At 48.5% G+C, this 20,216-nt stretch overlaps 1 protein-coding gene across 3 annotated transcripts in view; it reads right to left on the bottom strand.

Moving 5' to 3' along the window:
- Nucleotides 1-323: 323 nt before the first annotated feature.
- Nucleotides 324-20,216, bottom strand: part of ssh2a (slingshot protein phosphatase 2a) — a 40,436-nt gene continuing 20,543 nt past the window's right edge. The window contains exons 1-14 of one of the 3 annotated variants that reach the window (XM_064974425.1): nucleotides 17,666-18,194; nucleotides 9,922-10,034; nucleotides 9,006-9,070; nucleotides 8,695-8,822; nucleotides 8,519-8,584; nucleotides 8,355-8,420; nucleotides 8,014-8,208; nucleotides 5,962-6,055; nucleotides 5,739-5,867; nucleotides 5,534-5,580; nucleotides 5,264-5,410; nucleotides 3,617-3,817; nucleotides 2,392-3,484; nucleotides 324-1,812 (exon numbers count right to left, since the gene is read on the bottom strand). In XM_064974425.1, the coding sequence (XP_064830497.1) occupies nucleotides 340-1,812; nucleotides 2,392-3,484; nucleotides 3,617-3,817; nucleotides 5,264-5,410; nucleotides 5,534-5,580; nucleotides 5,739-5,867; nucleotides 5,962-6,055; nucleotides 8,014-8,208; nucleotides 8,355-8,420; nucleotides 8,519-8,584; nucleotides 8,695-8,822; nucleotides 9,006-9,070; nucleotides 9,922-10,034; nucleotides 17,666-17,793 (3,945 nt within the window). In that variant the 5' untranslated portion in view covers nucleotides 17,794-18,194 and the 3' untranslated portion in view covers nucleotides 324-339. Of the gene's footprint in view, nucleotides 1,813-2,391; nucleotides 3,485-3,616; nucleotides 3,818-5,263; nucleotides 5,411-5,533; nucleotides 5,581-5,738; nucleotides 5,868-5,961; nucleotides 6,056-8,013; nucleotides 8,209-8,354; nucleotides 8,421-8,518; nucleotides 8,585-8,694; nucleotides 8,823-9,005; nucleotides 9,071-9,921; nucleotides 10,035-13,272; nucleotides 13,520-17,665; nucleotides 18,195-20,216 lie in introns of those variants that run through there. The other 2 variants (XM_064974428.1, XM_064974426.1) reach the window with 2 other exon arrangements.

The following is a 20,216-nucleotide window of genomic DNA, read 5'->3' as shown; positions in this document are numbered from 1 at the left end:
AAACAACTTTAAAAAAGATTAAAACAAGAGTAAAGTGCATGTTGTTTGAGAAACAGCCCACTAATTATAGTTGTAGAAATTACAGCTGTTTTAGAAACCATAAGGGGGGGGGGGGGCACAGACACACATACCTCCACAGACTCAGCATTCACCTGAACATACACAGACCACAAGTCCACACTAACAGATTACATAGGGTCCAACACAGCTAGTCAGTGCACACATACGACAGACAAGGGCCCAAGGGGGACAGTCTGGAACATAGTGCACATGTAGGGCCTAGGCAACCCCACACACACACACACACTCATAGACACCCTAGGGCCGAGTGTAGTGAGGTTACATGGTATTGTAGAGCACAGTGGCAGTCCGTTTCTTGTCGGTAGCCTTGCGGACCCGCCGCAGCAGGTGACTCTTCCCATTCTTCGGGGACTGAGTGCGGGTGAGCTGGGGGGAGAGGTCTGTCTCTAGCTCCTCCCCTTGAAGAACAAGAAATGGAGGTGAGGAGGGAGATGGGGGATCACTCCATGCAATCTGGGAGCCCCTATCAGTCCTGTCTGGGTCCAGTGGGTACACCCCCTTTAGGGGGGCCCTGGGGGTGGTGGGGGGGCTCCAGGACAATACCCGCTGCTTTTTGGAGACATCTTCTAAGCTGGGGTGATGGTGAGAGCGAGGGTGAGGGGTGGACACCAATGGGGGTCCATGAGGGCTGGCAGTGGTGGGCCGTAGGTCCCAGTCACTCAGGTCGTTGGCTGACAGCTCCAGGCAGTCCAGCTTGGCCAGCGAGGCTGAGCGCTTCATCAAGGAGGGAGGCGTGAGGCCCGCCTGGCGGATCCGCACCTCGATCTCCATGGCCCTATGCCACAAGGGCATCTCCCTGTGATGCAGGCCCTGGAGCGGATGCTGCCCCTGACCAGGTCTCTCTCCAGTCCCCAGTTCCAGCCCCCCTGCCTCATACAGGAAGGCCTGCAGCTCCCTCAGGGTCTCCTGGATCTTCTCCAGCTCCTCACTGCTGCGTGGCAGGGCCAGCCTTCCGTGATGGGCCGGGGGAGGAGAGGGGCGATCCGTGTCTGAGTCCAGGGCCGTCACCCCCTCCAGCCACAGCAGTGCAGGGGAGGCCCGGAGCTGGGCCCTAGATGGCTCCAGAGACGGGCACACGATGATTGGGATTGGCTTAGGGGTGTTGCGGGCGTCTGGGTAGTGAGAGAAGGAAGGCTCTGGGGCAACGTCCATGTCTAAGACGACAAACCCTCCCTCCTCTGTTCCTCTGGTAAACTCTGTGTCTCCTTTGGGCTCTGCAGACACAGTGAAAGCCTCGTTCAGTATTCTTCCTTGTTCAGGAGCAGGGGGGAAGTCAGTGGTAGGAGCGAGGAGGGGTGGGCAGTCCGTGCTTGTCGTTTGGAGAGGAGAGGGTGTGGGGTGAAACTCTACACTGGGGGAGTGGAGAGGGGAGCGTTGGGTAGACGTGTTGCTGAGAGTTAAGTCCAGCTCCTGCCTCAGCCTCTGCTCCAGTTGTTTGGTTGCCCTGCGCACCGAGCCGGCCGGCCAATCCGAGGGAGGCGTGGAGGGGGATTGTGGGTAGGAGGAGGGCGAGGTCAGTGGTGCCACCTCGTCCTGGTCATCTGGGCACAGCTGCTGGGGGCTGCGGGGAGCCGGCTGAGCGGAGGAGAGGGGCGTCGCTGCCGGGGGGTGGGATATGGACTCGATCTCTGTGACGATATGGCGGACTGACACGCCGTTGTCGTGATGGGGAGGCGGCGAGGCTTTGGCGTGACTGGATCGGTCGCTACAGTCCTCCGTATGGGGGGAACTCTGAGATGGAGACGGAACAGAGAGAATGGTTTGAATGTCTGCTTTAAATGATACCGAAGCACAGTTACCTTTGTATTAATGCTGGAGCATCACTAAAAGCTTCTAAAAGACATTTTTCAGAAAGAAAAGAACACCATCACAAAATCTGTAGACAACAGCTGTCTCAGACTGCTGATCAAGGATCAGCTCCTCCTGTCAATATAATCTTATTCGTTGTGATCTCAAAGGCAAAACTGATGCCAAATCAGCCCTCCTAGTCTGAGACGCTTGATACATAGGGCACCTGATGTTACATATTAGCAATGTATTAGCAATGGAAACTGATCATAATGTAACAGTACTTTCAATAGGTGGCAGTATTGTACAAACCATCCCCAAAGACATCCTTGAGTTTCCCCCTCCCTTTCCAATGGATTTGATCATAATCATTGACTGCCTCCATTGAGTACTGTAATCTTGTTAATCACTCAGTAACTCTCAGCAGGGCTGTGGAGCCTTGAAGACCATAGACAGGAGGCTGGCATTCATCATCCGAAGTAATTTCAATGTATAAAAAAAAAAAAAACATGGCCACCTCACCTTTCCCAGTTCCTCTTCCTCTGTGACTGGCAGTGCTCCAGCAGGGTTCTCGGGGGACAGCGGCTGCAGCTCCTGGCTGGGGCACCGCGGCTGAGGCGTCCGCTGAGCCATCTGCTCCGAAAGAATCCTAGTCCTTCCGTCTTGTGACAGGCCAAGGAATTTCTCCCGGGCGCTGAAGAAGTCAATGCTGTCTGTGCTAAGGTTGGAGGACGCTGTAACACATGTGGTGTCAACAGAGTTAGCGAGGACAGTGTCTTTGTCACCGCCACCACTGGGGTTGTTGTTGTCATCATTGGCAAAGGGTCCTAAAGACAGAGGCGTTGTTGCGGTGAGTGGGCTCACGGCCATGGGGATCCCTGGGGACGCCATAATGACACTTTCCCCCCTCTCGCTCAGCGGGTCTGACAGGGAGCATCCCAGGGTGTCCGAGTCGTCGCTGGACTCCAGGGTGGCCTGAGATACGACTTCTGAGCTGCTGAGGTCAGGCAGATCCAGGGTCAGCGCTACACTCTGGTCTTTCTGTTTAGGCACAGGACTGGACAGCTGTGTGCTCAAACCTAGATGGAGGGATTTGGCCAGTGGCTGGGGGAAGAGAGAAGGAGGGAGGATATGCAGTGAGGGGGGAGGATGGGGGACGGCGGTGATTGGCACTGTCACGGCCACCATCGCCAGAGCAGAGTTGTCCATTCTTTCCTCAGGCACCACTGTAGCCGCCCGCGGAGCAGGCAGCGGCGGGAGGAAGGGGTCCTGGCGGGGTCCCCGCCCTCGAGAAGACCGGTTCTCCCGGGAGTCACATAGACCGTCAGACGCTGACGGGCCAGGGGAGTGGGAGTGTGAGCGAGTGAGTCGGATGGGCTCCGACTGCGTGTCTGAGATGTGGGAGCCCTCGGCCTTGTTGTTAGGGTCATTGGCAGCGCCAAGCGCCTGGAGCAGGAAGCGTTGCAGGGATGGGGTGGGGCCGTTGTTGTTGTTGTGGGGGTCCGAGCGGCCCAAGGTGTGGCTGTGAGGGCGCGTCTTACACAGTAGAGACTCGTGGCGCTCTGAGAGGTCGCTGTCCGAGTGGGAGCGCCACAACTTGTTGTGCCTCTGCTTACTGCAGAGAAAGGAGGAGGAAAAGAACAAACTGTCAATTCTCTTCAATCCATCATTTACACTGGAAAAGAGGTCACTGCAGAGCCAGTTGTCTGTGTGGCCCAGGATGTGAGAGCTGTGTGTGTGTGTCTACCTGGCCAGCAGGATACCCTGGTACTCCTCCAGCTGCTTCATGAAGGAGGGGTTGGGCTTGGTGACGCCGCGACGCTCCTTGACGTAGTCGAAGGCCCTCCCCAGGTCCCAGCCGTACTCCTTCATGGCGTAAGCGATCACCGTGGAGGCCGAGCGACTCACACCCATCTTACAGTGGACCAGGCACTTAGCCCCTGCTTTCCTAATAGGGGAACACAGGGCACGGGTTAGAGGAGAGGGAATGAAGAGGACAAGCTGATGACATACAGTGCATTCAGTAAGTATTCAGACCCCTTCCCCATATTTTTGTTATGTTACAGGCTTGTTCTAAAATGGATTCAATTTTTTTTTCTCATCAATCTACACACAATACCACATAATAAAAAATAAAAACAGGTGTAAAAAAAGAATCTCTTATATGAAATGTGACATTTACATAAGTATTCAGACCCTTTACTCAGTGCTTTGTTGAAGCACCTTTGGCAGAGATTACAGACTTGAGTCTTCTTGGGTATGACACTACAAGCTTGGCACACCTGTATTTGGGGAGTTTCTCCCATTCTTCTCTGCAGATCCTCTCAAGCTCTGTCAGGTTGGATGGGGAACGTTGCTGCACAGCTATTTTCAGGTCTCTCCAGAGATGTTCGATTGAGTTCAAGTCTGGACTCTGGCTGGACCACTCAAGGACATTCAGGGACTTGTCCCGAAGTCACTCCTGCGTTGTCTTGGCTGTGTGATTAGGGTCGTTGTCCTGTTGGAAGGTGAACCTTTGCCCCAGTCTGAGGTCCTGAGCAGGTTTGTTCCGTTCATTTTTCCCTCAATCCTGACTAGTCTTCCAATTCTCTCTGAGATTTATGGACAATTCCTTCAAACTCATGGCTTGGTTTTTGCTCCGAGACAGGTGTGTATAGAGACATGTGTGTACCTTTCCAAATCATGTCCAATCAATTGAATTTACCACAGGTGGACTCCAATGAAGTTGTAGAAACATCTCAAAGATAATCAATGGCGACAGGATGCACCTGAGCTCAATTTCTTGTCTCACAGTAAAGGCGCTGAATACTTAAGGTATTTAAAGTTTTTTTTTTCTTTTTTTTTCTAAAAACCTGTTTTTGCTTTGTCATTATGGGGTAGTGTGTGTAGATTGATGAGGATTTTATTTATTTAATCCATTTTAGAATAAGGCTGTAATGTTTCAAAATGTTGAAAAGGGGTCTGAATACTTTCCGAATGCACTGTACAGTATTGTATCTTGATATAGTGTCTCATGGTTATGGTATAGAGCCTTCAAACGCAACTCTGGACCTAGAAGCCAGTTCCACTGCTTGTTTTCATTGTTCCCCTCTAATCAGGGACTGATTTAGACCTGGGACACCAGGTGGGTGCAATTCATTCTCAGGTAGAACAGAAAACCAGCTGTCTCCAGACTTCGCAGGGTTAGAGTTGAATACCCCTGGTAAAGACCATTCACATTGCTAAAAAGAACCATGCTAAAATCAAATGAAAAAAATGAAACTTTAATAAAAACATTCTCAAAATTAAAGCAAATCCTCTTAAAACCTAATCAATAATACTACATTTTCTTTGACAGATGGCTTTCTAGAGACTCAAGGACACCGAATAGAGTGCATCATATCAGAGCTCTTACTTGGCCTTGGTGATGAACTTGTAGGTGTCGTTCCAGTACTCCAGCAGGTTGGTGGCCTCCTCGTCGTACACGCGGATGTTGTGGTACTCAAACATGCCTGGGAAGAAGTTGTCGATCTCCCGCGTCACGTTGAGGATGTACCTCACACTGAAGGAGTGAAACGGAGAACGTTACTCGTTGGAACTTCTACTCAGTATTGAAACTGTGCTGCAACTGTCTCAGTAACCAACAATCTGACATGATGATAGACAACTCAGAATGGTCTCTTACCCGCTGGTCTGCAGCTCCTCCAAGTTTGAAGCGTTCCACTCAGAGCCCTGGATACAAAAACAGAATGAAGTCCAAAACTCGACAGATAATCTTAGAGATATCAGCAGACAAACAGGCAGAAAAAGGGACAAAAAAGAGGAAGACGACTTAAAAGTAGTGCACTATACAGGCAATAGGGTGCCACAGTCCTTGACCGTGTACTTACCAGGTAAACATGGTCAAAGATCTCTGTGGGGCTGTCCATCTGACCCAGGATGACGATCATCTCGTTGTCAATAAACTCCTTGAACTCCCGAAGGTTGCACACCATCTGCATCTCCAGCTCTGTGCGAATCTGAAGAGGAACCAGTAGAGAACCCGTTAGAATCCGTACATAACCTGTTCGAACCAGAACCGGTAGTGTGCGTGCGTCGACGCCTGTAACCCACCTCTTTGGAGGTGACATTCTCCAGGTCTTTCTGCATCATGATCTCGCGGAGGCGAGTCTTGATCAACCTCTCCGTACGCTCCCTCTCTGTGGGCCTATGGACACACAAAGCACACCCTCAGTACACACACACACACCTCTCAGTCCACCTCGGAGGGTTACGGGGGCTCAATTTACCTCTCGCCCAAAACAGCTTGACACACCACACTAAATATGACTTAGAGGAACTCACTAGTGCCCCAGGTTCTCCACATCATACAAAACCACAGAGCTCAGTCCAGATTTGTTCTTGTTATAATGAGTCCCTGCCCTCCCTCCCTCTAACTGCATTTGAGGACACATTTAGCCACTTGCGCAGCACTAAGGGAAACATGCCCTGATTATGTCCCATGAGACCCCGCTTCTGTTCTCCCCCCTCCCTCAGTCCCCCCCCCCCCCAATCACTCCCTCTATCCTCGTCTGTTCCCCCTCGCGATCTCTCGCTCCCACCAAATCACCTCTCGTCACAATGTCAGTGGCTATGCTCCCACAACAGTCAACATTGTGCAGCAGCAGCAACAGGTGTATTGGGCTTTTGTGTCCCAGTCTGATGGCTTTTGTGTCCCAGTTTGATGGCTTTTGTGTCCCAGTCTGATGGCCCGTCACGCCTATTATTAGTATTATGACACGTCCTTATTGGAACATCGGAAAGAGCTTGTTTATAGAAACAAAGACTTGATTGACCTCTTGACGAAAGGGTTTGGGGACTTGGGACACTTGAAACCTGTTGCACATTCCAGGACGAGACAGAGCTACCACCGGGGTTGGGTTACTGGCTATGCCAAGAGACCCTGACCACTTTGAATAACACACACACACACACACACACACACATGAACTCAAGGGTTGGGATCAATTTAATTTTAACTCAGTCAATTCAAGAAGTAAACTCGGAATTGGAATCCATTGGAATTTCAGTTGACCACCCGAATTGAAAATCGACCCCAACACACTACAGTCGTAAGCGCTACACTGTATGCAACTTCACACATTCACGCTATACATGCATATTTGCAGGGACAAATCTGGGTAAAATCAGAGCATGGCCTCAATACTGAATAGAAGGAATGTGCAAAGAGCGAGGGCAAATAATATGATGTCTGATTGTCATCGACAGGTATCTTAGCATCGGCAGTGACCCCAACAGGATTTAATAACAACACCTAGCATAGTCTGCCTTTAAGTGTGTGTGCACAGTACTCAAGCCTAACCAGGGTGAGTGGGCGCGCATGTGCACGTCTTTCCACTGTGCCTGCAAGGCGCGCCTTAACGCTAGCAGGGACGTTTGATGTCACTGCGGAGGCTTAGGGAGAGGCTTTACTCTCCTCATCTCTCCAGGAAAATACCTTTAAACCGCTTTGGGTTTGACCTCTTTCCCCTGCCTCGGTGTCACTCAGTCCATTCCTCTCCTTAAAACATCTCCCAGCATGTCAAGTGGTGTTATCTCTACTCAATTACTCAGTCACCCCTCCATCCTCCCCTTCGTTCCGACTGCCCACCTGCTTCCGTCCATCCGTCCGCTCGTCTACCCATCTGTCTGGCTACTTTTTCAAATGCAGAAAATAAAGCGGTCACGGAGAGAGGGCTATTTTAGACGCTGCTGGCACGCAAGCCGAGTTCCGGCGTTACAGAAAAGCCCCCCTAAACGAGCAGGCACACGTGACCACGACTGGGTGGGGAATTTCCCCGGTTAATACAACCTGAAACCCAGAGCTGCATCCTCCGGCTACAGCAGATTGTTGATACCTCGGTCATAACCAGGTAATGCTGAGAGCTCGGAGGGGTCTGACCTCTGGTCTCTAAGGCAAAGGTCACAGGGGCCATAGAAGGTCTGCCTGAAGCTGGGTGTCGTGGCAACAAGGGAATCAGATGGCACTGCACTCGTAATTGGGCAATGTTGTTTTCTTTGGGAGAAAAGTTGGTGTGAGTCCAGCTGACCTAACCCCCACAAGACCTCACCACGGTTGCTTAATATGTGCGTGTGTGTGTGTGTGTGACTGACTGGTACACTCACACGTCGGTGAAGAGGACGGGCGAGTCGGCGCGGTGGGACTGGACGTCCTGCATGGCATTCCACTCGTTGATGCAGACCTGGTCAGAGGAGACCTGGCTCTGATAGTAGCTGACCCAGGTCAGGAACAGGCTGCCGGGGTAGTAGTTGTGACAGCGGGCCACCTCACACGCCTTGTGGAGCGACTGCAGGGCGGACCTGGGGGGGAACAGGGGGAGGTGGAGCGATAAGAAGGATAACAGGATAAACAACATAACAGGGGACAAGTATAGAGGAAGACAGAGAAGGGGGGGGGGGTCCAAAGTCTGAGGAGCAGAGACGGCGATGACAGGAGGAGCGCTCACCACATGGCCTGGACAGAGACCGGTTTGAAGACATGGACCCTGTTGACCGTGGACACACTGAAGCCCCTACAGAGACACAGACATGTTATGTGACAGTCCCACTGGGCAGAAGAACTACAGTAAATGCAGGGAGGAGGAAACGGGTGTTGTATCGCTCTTCTTACCCGTCTCCGTCCAAGTGGATCAGTGTGTCGCTCCACAGGGGTAGAACCAGCCCCATTGTGCATGAGCTGCAGGAGAACAGACAGCTGTCAAAGACGTGACACACACACACACACAGACACCTCCAAAAGATGTGGGTCTCTAACACACACTGCATGCAGTGGTACTAACTACGAACCTGTCTGAGGAGCCAAAGTCCATGCCCAGCACCACACTCTCCTCCGTGTCCTGTCTCCCATTGGTGGACACCACCACCATGTAGCGCGTGCACTGAGGCTGAGCGTATGCGCTCTCCAAGCGCACAGCCTTATGGGAAGACGGGAGAGGGAGAGAAAAGGGGGGGGATGAGGTCAAACTCTCTGCATTTTGGAAGTATTCGTCAGAATAGTCCCCAGACTCATTTGTCTGCCATGTGAATGACACGTCATGAATTTGACATTTGAGCTTGACGTAATGGGAGCGCGGCACCGAGCGCGCGAGATGACGTACCAGGCGGATGTTGTCTTCTGGCCGCAGCACGGTGAACATGGTCTGCAGGTGCAGCTGGAGGTCACCTGAGGGAGGAGAGAGCGCGAGAGAGAGAATCAGTCCACGAGCAGTGTCGTACACCCTGCACGCCATCTGCGCCTACACAATACTCCCCTGGGTGAAGTCAGTCCACATTATACAGGCATACAAAACCCAGTGTCTGATTAAAACGAAGCAAGAAACTAAAAAAAAAAAAACAACAAAAAACCACCACACAGCTCAGAGAAACATTTACATTGGAAAGCAGCCGAAGAAACACGAAGTGTCCTTCACAATTACTACTACAAGGGCCAAAAGGACATTCGTCATTGAAAATAAGAGAAAAAAAAACATTAGGGCTGGTACATACCACTAACAGAGTTAGGAAAAACCTCCTAGCAAACCCAGCGGAGCAGAGAGTTACAACAATTATCTCTGCCCTTGAGCACGAGGACACTGGTATGGAAAAACACTTGCCTAAATAGCAACTCTATGGCAAGGCAACGTGCAGTCAGTGGACCACCGGTGTCATATTGTAACAGCTATGGGGTCAATTGAACTGGACAGCTCTGCTCTGGTGACTTGCTGCATTCCAATGATAAGCAGCACTATGGTTAGGTCTCATGTTGGGGCTGTGTCAGTTTCCCATGAGTCTGTGTTGAGTTTTGGGGTGCGTTCAGCAGGACACATCGTTGTGGAACATTCAGCTATTTCTATGTTATAAAGAGCTGAACAGACAGGCATCACTGACATGTAAAGTAAGGAATCGCGTTGGCCGTATGTGTGGCATTTCTATCATGAACGTTCCACAATGTTTGCCTAATGAACTCACTCCTGTCCTATGGTTGTGTTTGTCTGTTGGTTTATTGTCAGTCAGTCCGACAGTGGGAGGGCATACCTGTGTGTTTGTTCTGCCGCTGGCTGGTGCCGGGCGCCGAGGAAGGGGAGGAGCCATTTCCCCGAGGCAGGAAGACGGCGGCGCCCTTCACAGTCAGGAAGCTGTCGCTGATGCTGATTGGAGAGAGAAAACAGGGTCACAGAGGGGCCAGAGACTGAGGCTAACAGAATGTTCCGGGCTAGAGGTTCACACACACAGAGCTTCATTCTTCATAAGTCAGTCTGAAGAGCAACAACAACAACGTGGTCCAGGCGCTAGCTACAACCCGGTGTAACTACATGTAATAAACAGACAGAGCCACGTGCACTCCAGCACAGAACACAATGTTCCCCTCTGGCCAGGCCACATCCCCTTAACAGCTGGGGGCTGAGGGTCAGTTAGAGCCCCCCTCTGCACAACTGGCTCAGATGGAGCAGAGCTCCCGCTGTGGGAGTTCATGTGCGGGATCACTCCTCTGTGGTACCACATAATCACGTACACAGCACACCATCACCACACTAGAACAAGAGGCGAGGTCACGCGATCTACAGGGGTTACTTGCTGATAGAGATGGTGTGTGTGTGTGTACATACACGAGTGTGTAGCTTACATCTCCACTATCTGCACAGCACAAAACATATTCTCACATGGTGGCACACTGACCTTAACTCATATCAGAGGGCGAGGAGACCTACTGAAGACTGTCAGGTGACTGATACAGGCCTAGGCTACCATTGACCCCATACAGGTCTAGACTACCATTGACCCCATACAGGCCTAGGCTACCATTGTGCCTTATTGACCCCCATGTGAAGTGTGTCTTGATTGTGAGCTGCTACTATGCTAAGCCCTACGTACTGATCCATACAGCCAGCCTCATTTCTACCACACAATCACATCTTGATTGGATGATTGGGAGGCATAGTCAGTACCGTCCGTCGGTCTTTGTCCTCTCTCACAGACAGACACAGGATGGGGAAATGAGCAACGATGAGCAGAATAGCAGAAGCATGGGGGTGGCGTGGCAGAGAGAGGCTGTGCAATCTGAGGAGGACACGCCTTGACCACAAATAGAAAGAAAACAAAGAGAGAAAAAATAAATAAATACAAAAACTTGGCCCGGGTTGAGCTCACTTCCCATCCTGACCCATTCACCTCTGACCCAGCAGTTTCCTCCTACTTCACCATCTCTCGCGCCATCTTCACACCACTATGTCGCTGTGTTTCACACAAACTTCTCCCCTCCTGTACAGCTGTATCTAACCATGTCTGAACCACGGGGTGAAGCACATGCAAGCCCGGGGCAGGAAGGAGCAGCAGAGCAGCACCTCGCATGGTGTGTACAGTGCGTGCGTTTGTGTGCACGTGACAGAGTGAGGAAGCGAGAGAGAGAGTTAAGCATTCACCTTGTGTTTTCCACTAAGGGACACCTGAAAACGATGAGTAGCCTATCAGAATCAGACAGACAGCACCACAGGCAGCAGTGGCAGACAGGACAGAGCTCCAGCAGGAAGCGGCACAATGTCAAGTGTAATACAACACTGACCCCTCAGCGAAGGGCTTTGCACCTCCCGCCGGCGTAGGAATCCAAAACTAGGTAGCCAGACATACATCACTGTCGAGTGGATCTTTACTGTTGCTACAAAATATATTTGTTCTTTAAAATAACTACAAATAAAATAACTCAAATTAAATAAATGACTATACTGCCTTGATCAGCCACTGTAATTCACATTCAAATGAAGCACGGGAAATGGCTCTCCTTCGGGTGCATCTTTACTGTGTAAGATAACCATCTAGAACACTCCGTGTAACTGGTTCCAATGTGAAAGATTATCCACACCTCAACTGATGAGGCTACGGCTGATCATTTCCCCAATGTAGTTTGAAACTCATACACGGCCCGTCGTAAATATTTCAGAACTATTCTGACTATGCTAGTGTTCTGAATCACCACTATGCGTGCGTGTCCCAAACGGCACCCCAATCCTGAAATCGTGCACTACTTTTGACCAGAGCCCTATGGGTGCAGCCCCTAACAGTGGAAATAATGAGTGTGGCTGTATGATGGTAGAAAGAGAGCCACTCTAGACTAGAGCAGCTTTGGCCCTGATTCATGTCTACGGGTAGCAGGAGCGGGCATTGAGGCAGAGGGCGACACTCATCTCTCTTTCAGCATGCAGCACAGGGCAGTACTTGTTAGGGCACAGACACAAATCACCACTATGTGAGAGGCCCTTCTCTGATAGCCTAGCACCCCACTCTCCTCCTAAGCCCAGAAAGACGTGTGTGTGTGTGTGTGTGTGTGTGTGGGACTGACATCCCCCCCCCCTCCCATATTAGTCCCACTAACTAGGAGAGAGATAAATATAGGCCTGGCTGCCATGGCCAGCGCTGCTCAAGGCTTTATGAGTTCAGGCCAGAACGATTGGGGCTGTGGTGGTGCGAGTGTGAGAGAGAGCGTGAGAGAGTGTTGGAGAGAGTGAGGGGTGGATAGAGGGGCTGCATTCTAGCACTTCCAAAGGTACAGATTAGGCAATGACAGACAGGTGCCCGCAATCACTCGTACAGAGATGTGAATTAGCGAGCTGTTTAAATACAGAGCAAGAGTAGCCTAACGGACGAGGGGAGAAAATTATGCCAGAGACCCTGAGAGCGAGAGAGAGAAGCAGACAGGGAAAGAGACAAAAAAAGCAAGACTAAAGATAAACTGACTCAACCGGAGTGCGTTTCTAGGGCTGGATTGGGGGTCCCAGTTTCCTAGTAAGTGCCGTCGGACGTGGGACTAATTCCGGTAAACAGACCTAGCTTCCTCATTGGGCTGCATCGCAGGGACAGAGGTATTTAAGTTAAAGGCCCCGGGACTATTCTGAGAGGAGAAAATCCCTCATCTACCACCACACCTACATCAAACTCCAATCCACTGGAATGAAGGTGGGGTCCCAACAGCGCTGAGACGTTAGAAAGCAGCCTGTGTTCAAATCAAAGGGTGCATCCCAAATGGCACCCTATTCCCAACTAGGGGTGTGAACAGTTAAAAACATTGGGATCATTACCATTTACAAAGAAACCCAAACCGAAAAAAGTGCATTTATCACTAACAGGGCTCATTCATTAAAGGGTTTTTATTATTATTATTATTTATTTATTTTTTACAAATACCTAACGCAACAATGATATAATGTTACTAGGAGGAGAAGGCATCTTTCAAATGATTTCCCATGGTTATAAAGCGCTCTGCACGTCGTCGTCGTTAACAGTAGGAAGCGTGGCAGAGAGTGAGACAAGGGAAGTAACAGCAGCAAAGTTCTGTATGGCTTTACTTTGAGAAATGCTAAATGAAAAAAAGGTGGTTAAAATAAATACACAAACCTGCAAGGTGGAATTGCGCTACAGTGGCAGTGCGGGTGCCATGCTTAACCATCTGAGACCCCAACCCGTTTCTGGCGGCAGAGAGAAAAATCAGTGCTGATTACAGAAATGATTTCAGTTGATACGTAGACATGGTCAACGGTAGAGGATGTCCTCTTCACTGGCCTGATAGCATATCTAGAACAAAGACTTACAAGAAGCCATGTCGAAGAACCCCAAATGCCTGGATGGAAAACTTTTACAATGCAAGTATAAAGCTCAAAGCATACGTCACTGCAACGAGCCACCACATCGATGAGAAGTGGGACATGGAGTCCCATGTGCTGACAACTGAGAAAATAGAGGGGGATATGGCAGAGAGCTACAACGGCATAAACTACCAGCAGTAAGGTGCACACCATCTGGTAAGTAGCCAGGATTGTGGTAAATTGAACTGCACTGCCCCCTAGAGGTTACACACAGGATCCTATCTGAATTGTGAATTCACGGCATTTACATTTTTTTTTCTTATTGTTTAAAACTATAGAATATTGCAGTTTAAACGTTCAAAACACTTATCACATCCCCATTCCCTACATAGTGCTACTAGGAGCATTGTCACGGTAATGTCTCACTAGACTGCTGCTGAACCAGACATGTAAAACATCTCATTAACATCAATGTCTCCTGTTCTGTTTAGTGTTGTTCCTATATTATGGACTACTACTAATGACACACAATCACACCTTAAATCTGGCCTCCCTGTTGGCTGCCAATCTTTATACACCCCCTTAAATCTGGCCTCCCTGTACGGCTGCCAATCTTTATACACCCCCTTAAATCTGGCCTCCCTGTACGGCTGCCAATCTTTGCACACCCCCTTAAATCTGGCCTCCCTGTACGGCTGCCAATCTTTATACACCCCCTTAAATCTGGCCTCCCTGTACGGCTGCCAATCTTTATACACCCCCTTAAATCTGGCCTCCCTGTACGGCTGCCAATCTTTGCACACCCCCTTAAAATCGTTCAGATTTCAGGTTTCCAGCAGGAATCCAAACACTGTAAACCTACAATTAGCCCAGCCCATTGTTAAACATTCAAGTCTTGCTGACACACAGGCATTCCTCTGGCTATTTATAGAACGGTTCGACACTAACAACAAAATCGGTTTGTAAATCAAAACCCATTGATTTTCTGGATTGTTTGGTTTGACAGAGATATCGAGAAAAGGAAACCGTGACACCGTCATACAGCCTATAGGTGGTGGTTTACCTACCCCGACAAGGCTAAGAGAAAACATACTAAAACCCGGCCAAAGTTTTCCTCCAAAACACGGAAGTTGGCTTTCTTACATCTGGTGCCATTTATGGCGTACAAGTGCCTGTGCGGGCCAGCGAGAGTGTGCGTGTACAGTACTTGTGTTTCAAATGAAGACAAACAAAGTCTAGGCTATTCAAATGACTAACTAGTCCAGACCATATAATAACGATGACAGCCCTCGTCATACACACAAGTGAAATAGTGAGTGAGGAAATAAACTCAGCAAAAAAAGAAACGCCCCCTTTTCAGGACCCTGTCTTTCAAATTCATTTGTAAAAATCCAAATAACTTCACAGCTCTTTACTGTAAAGGGTTTAAACAATGTTTCCCATGCTTGTTCAATGGACCATAAACAATTAATGAACATGCACCTGTGGAGCGGTCATTAACACACTAACAGCTTACAGACGGTAGGCAATTAAGGTCACAGTTATGAAAACTTGGGACACTAAAAGAGGCCTTTCTACGGACTCTGAATAACACCAAAAGAAAGATGCCCAGGGTCCCTGCTCAAATGCTTTAACATGCCTTAGGCATGCTGCAAGGAGGCACGAGGACTGCCGATGTGGCCAGGGCAATAAATTGCAAAGTGTGAGATGCCTAAAACAGCGCTACAGGGAGACAGGAAGGACAGCTGATCATCCTCGCAGTGGCAGACCATGTGTAACAACACCTGCACAGGATCGGTACAACACACCTGCGGGAAAGGTACAGGATGGCAACAACTGCCCGAGTTAAAGCAGGAACGCACAATCCCTCCACCAACGTCGCCTATGGGCACAAACCCACCGTCGCTGGACCATACAGGACGGGCAAAAAGTGCTCGACTGACGAGTCGCGGTTTTGTCTCACCAGGGGTGAAGGTTGGATTTGTGTTTATCGTCAAAGGAATGAGCGTTACACCGAGGTCTGTACTCTGGAGCAGGATCGATTTGGAGGTGGAGGGTCCGTCATGGTCTGGGGCGGTGTGTCACAGCATCATCGGACTGAGCTGGAGGTCTTTGCAGGCAATCTCATCGTTATACGTTACAGGGAAGACATCCTCCTCCCTCATGTGGTACCCTTCCTGCAGGCTTATCCTGACATGACCCTCCAGCATGACAATGCCACCAGCCATACTGCTTGTTCTGTACGTGATTTCCTGCAAGACAGGAATGTCAGTGTTCTGCCATGGCCAGCCAAGAGCCCGGATCTTAATCCCATTGAGCATGTCTGGGACCTGTTGGATCGGAGGGTGAGGGGAAGGGCCATTCCCCCCCAGAAATGTCAGTGAACTTGCAGGTACCTTGGTGGAAGTGTGGGGTAACATCTCACAGCAAGAACTGGCACATCTGGTTCAGTCCATGAGGAGGAGATGCACTGCAGTATTTAATGCAGCTGGTGGCCACACCAGATACTGTCTGTGACTTTTGATTTTGATCCCCCCCTTTGTTCAGGGACACATTACTCCATTTCTGTTAGTCACATGTCTGTGGAACTTGTTCAGTTTGTGTCGCAGTTGTTGAATCTTGTTATGTTCATACAAATACCTACACATGTTAAGTTTGCTGAAAATAAAACGCAGTTGACAGTGAGAGGACATTTATTTTTTTTGCTGAGTTTACAAAGCACCCACGCTACAGATAAGGCCCGCACTATCAGCAATGACATCTAATATCCCCCATAAACAAATAAGTAGTACTACTACCCATGTAGCGATGGAAACCAGTGCAGAGTTAGTAAATGGACAGCTGACAACACATTTGCATGTCTTCGTTCAGCACTCGTCAGAGCAAATGGTCAATCAATGCAAAACTCAGTCAGGAGCAACATCAGGGTTGCGTAACATCCAACATGGCCTAGACAGCCAGTCATTGTTACAGGGGAATGTGCTAAAAAAAATGAATTGCAGCTTTGATGGTGCGGTATTTTGCAACACAGATATGGCCTTTTTGATTCAAGCATATCGCATTGGTTCATCCAAAACACTGATCAAGTCTGTATTGATGAACTGCTACTGCCCTGAAACACACTGTAGACCTAGACTAAAACTCTGGAGCAAGGGTGTCTAGGCTCGTTCCAACATATTGACACTTATCACACTGTATAAAAACTTCAATTAATCTGATGGACTTACAACTGGAAATACAGGTTCCCTTGAGTGCTTTCCTACACAACAAATACAACCCACTACCCACCCTTCACCCTACCTACCCTTCATCAGGTAGGCCATTTATCTGTATTCAAAGCACCCCACTTAAGGGGTGAGTTCTAATCATTCCTGTATTATGTTCACACCTGTACTACATGCCAGCTATCAAATCATTCTCTGGCCGGCCACCTGGATCTGATGACTGGTCTCACACTGTATAAAAACAGAGGAACAAGTATGAACACCTCAGCCAATCAGCCCAGTTAGAATGGCTGAAAGCTTCAGAACAAAAAGCTTCAACTCAAAAACACAGATAGATGGGCTATAGAATATCCTCAGGACACGTAATACAACAAATCAGCCAAAGCATAATTGATAAGCTATAAATATTTATTGTATATATTTAAGCAGCACACAAAAAAAAAATCAAAGGGCCTGCCATACACCTGGGGAAGCCAGTTTTGGGGCTTAGAGGACACAGAGGAAAGCCATACACCTGAAAAGGGGGGGAGGGGGGACTGGCAGTTCATAGAGCAGACACTGAGGCTTTATATGGATATCTAACCGACAGGATTCGTCAGACCAGATTGGAGACAGCCAGGTAGATGATTCAGATATTACGCCATGCAGTCAAAGATAACCCATTGTGCTATCTGTGCTTTTATTTCTCAACCAGGAGAGGAAGCCCGGTCAAGCAACTTGCATCCTGTTACGTCACTCTCGGGAAATGCATGCAGTCAGGATGGACTGTCACAACGTTATTAGAAATGTGTTCGATACCTTCACAATAAATGTTGCCACATCTGAGAAGAGTGACAACTGAGCCAAAGTAAATTAACTTCAATATAGCATGTCCACTAAATGGGGAAATTATTCCTGTTTGCAAATTATTATAGTGGGGAAATGTTTTCGTAATTTTAAAATCACAAAAATATTAATCGCAAAAAAAAATGCACAACTCACAGTTGGTTGATCTGGTTCTGAGACACAACTCCGTTGTCGGAGAAGGAGGGTGTCATTTTCACTCCGCAGCAGGAGCAGAAGCAGCCCTCCGCCGAGCTCCCGGTGGCGGACACACTACCGAGCGTCATGACTGGACCACCGAACCGTAGACCGATAGTTAGAGACCCGCGGCGTCAAATATCCTCGAAAATGTTCACGCCAATCCGACCATAATCAACACGTATTAGTCCAACGAACCCAATAGATATTTGACAGTATGTATGTCGACCTATCTCCTTAGCGGCATTATAAAATAGGCAGCTAGAAAATAAAGTATCCTGTTTGTAAGATAAAAACGTGTAGCCTATCAGAAAATTATGAAACACACATTTGACTGGATATGAAGTACATTATTATTTAATTGCAACACAAATTCCGTAACACCGTAGGGGTAGGATCCTTCAGAACAACCTATAATCAATATCTGTCATGAAGAACACTCGTGTCCGTCCTAAAGTAAAAGCTTTCAACTTCTAAACGGGACAGAACCAGGCACTACAAACTCAGCTCGTGGGAGGGAGGAGTTGCTGACATGTGCTAAGAAGGGCCCGATGGAAAGACGAGGGGAGGGCGACAAGGAGACACAACACATAGGGCACACCTGCAGCGACAAGGTTGTGGAAGACACAGCCATATTTATGACTAACAAGTACAGTGCGGTGCTGAAGAGTTAAAGTACAGAACGAGCACACATGTAACTGCCAAAATAAAGGAAACACCAACAGTCTCAATAGGGCAATGGGCCACCGTGAGCCAGAACAGCTTCAATGCACCTTAGCATAGATTCTACAACTGTCTGGAACTCTATTGGCGGGATGGAAACCCCATTCTTCCCTGAGAAACACAATAAGTTTGTGTTTTGTTGAGAGTGGTGGAAAACACCATCTCAGGCACCACTCCAGAATCTCCCATAAGTGTTCAATTGGGTTGAGATCTGGAGACAGATGGGCATGGCATATGGTTCACATCATTTTAATCTCAGGAACCACACCTGTGGGGATACACCTGCTTATATACTTTGTATCCCTCATTTACTCAAGCGGTTCCATTATTTTTGTCAGACCTGAACAATTGCAACCACATGTTCTGTGACAGCTGTGTTTACCAACAACTCACTCATTGGGACTGCACTCGTGGACACTGCTTCACCTTACAGAGTACACCGAGACAGCAACCTGACAAAGTCTCAAACAACGCGGCTAAATAACTGAGTAAATTGGATTTGAGAAGAAACTGCAAAACGAGCTGTACCTTTGCCATTCCGATCAGACGTAAGGTGAACCAGATCATATTCGTGGAGTGAGAGACTGATCTCCTTTCTCTCACTGACCAGGAGACAGATGTTACGCAAGGGCCCACATGAGAGGAAGACCAGGCGCTCTGTCAGTAAGAATACAAGTGCAAAGCTTCACCTGATAGACACATTGTCCATGGGGTGCATGTCAGTAGGAAAGGCCCAACAACTTATTCTAACACCTACTCAAACCAAAATGGCACCCCACCTGTATGTTATCTGCCCCATTGAGCATCGCAAAATAGTTTTTGTATAACATCTTAGGCCAGACTCATGTGTTGGCCTGTTATCTGGAGCAGACTGTCAAGCGATATACATTTTTTTAAATAGGAAAGTGAGAGGTCTATAAAGCAGTGTAAAATAGGCACACGAGGGCACAGTGTTTACAACCCATCTGAACTTTGTTCTATTCCACTGGGGTTGAGATCATTTGGGCTCCACTTGGCTACAATAGATGAATATCAATTGTGTTTCCTCGTGTCCGCTCTCCTCGCTTCCTTTTCAAAAACACATTGAGGAGAAGGTCAGATTCCTCCTCTAGGACCTTCTCCTCCAATGTGTTTTGAGGAGGCGGCAAGGAGGAAAGAGGACATGAGTCAAGGAAACACAATTAAGATGCACCCAATGTCATATGAAGGCTAGCTAGTTAAGGGATTGTTATTACCAAGAATATACTGATCTTATCTCGAATTACAGTTTGTGCCCATTTCAGACTTTAGAGAAGTGTTAAACTTCGACTTTCGCATATATCACTCAATGCCAATGGGAGACGTTATAAAAGTGGAACAGAGATCTCAAGCGCAAGTACAGAAGTTCGTCACTGATCAAATCTAATTTTATTTGTCACATGTGCTGAATACAACAGGTGTAGACCTTACTGTGAAATGCTTATTTTACAAGCACTTAACCAACAATGCATTTCAAGAAATGGAGCAAAATAAATTGTTTTACTAAAACTAAAGTAAAAAAAAAAAATCTAAAATCAGTCAAAAAGTAACAAAAGTACATAATAACGAGGCTATTCACAGGGAGTACTGGTAATGAGTCAATGTGCGGGGGTACAGGTTAGTCGAGGTAATCACAACAGTATCCCGAGAGCTAAGTGACAAAACGGACTCCATGGAAGCTATTTTAGTGCGTCTGTTGGTGTCCATCAATGTTCCTAAGTCGCTGTACAAACAAGGCAGGCAACCGTACAGTATTTAAGGTCTGCTCTAC

Source organism: Oncorhynchus masou, chromosome 9 (assembly GCF_036934945.1).
Source record: "Oncorhynchus masou masou isolate Uvic2021 chromosome 9, UVic_Omas_1.1, whole genome shotgun sequence".
Taxonomy (NCBI): Eukaryota; Metazoa; Chordata; class Actinopteri; order Salmoniformes; family Salmonidae; genus Oncorhynchus; species Oncorhynchus masou.
The sequence above is the reverse complement of the archived record's forward strand: the minus strand, read 5'-3'. Positions and strand labels throughout refer to the sequence as shown.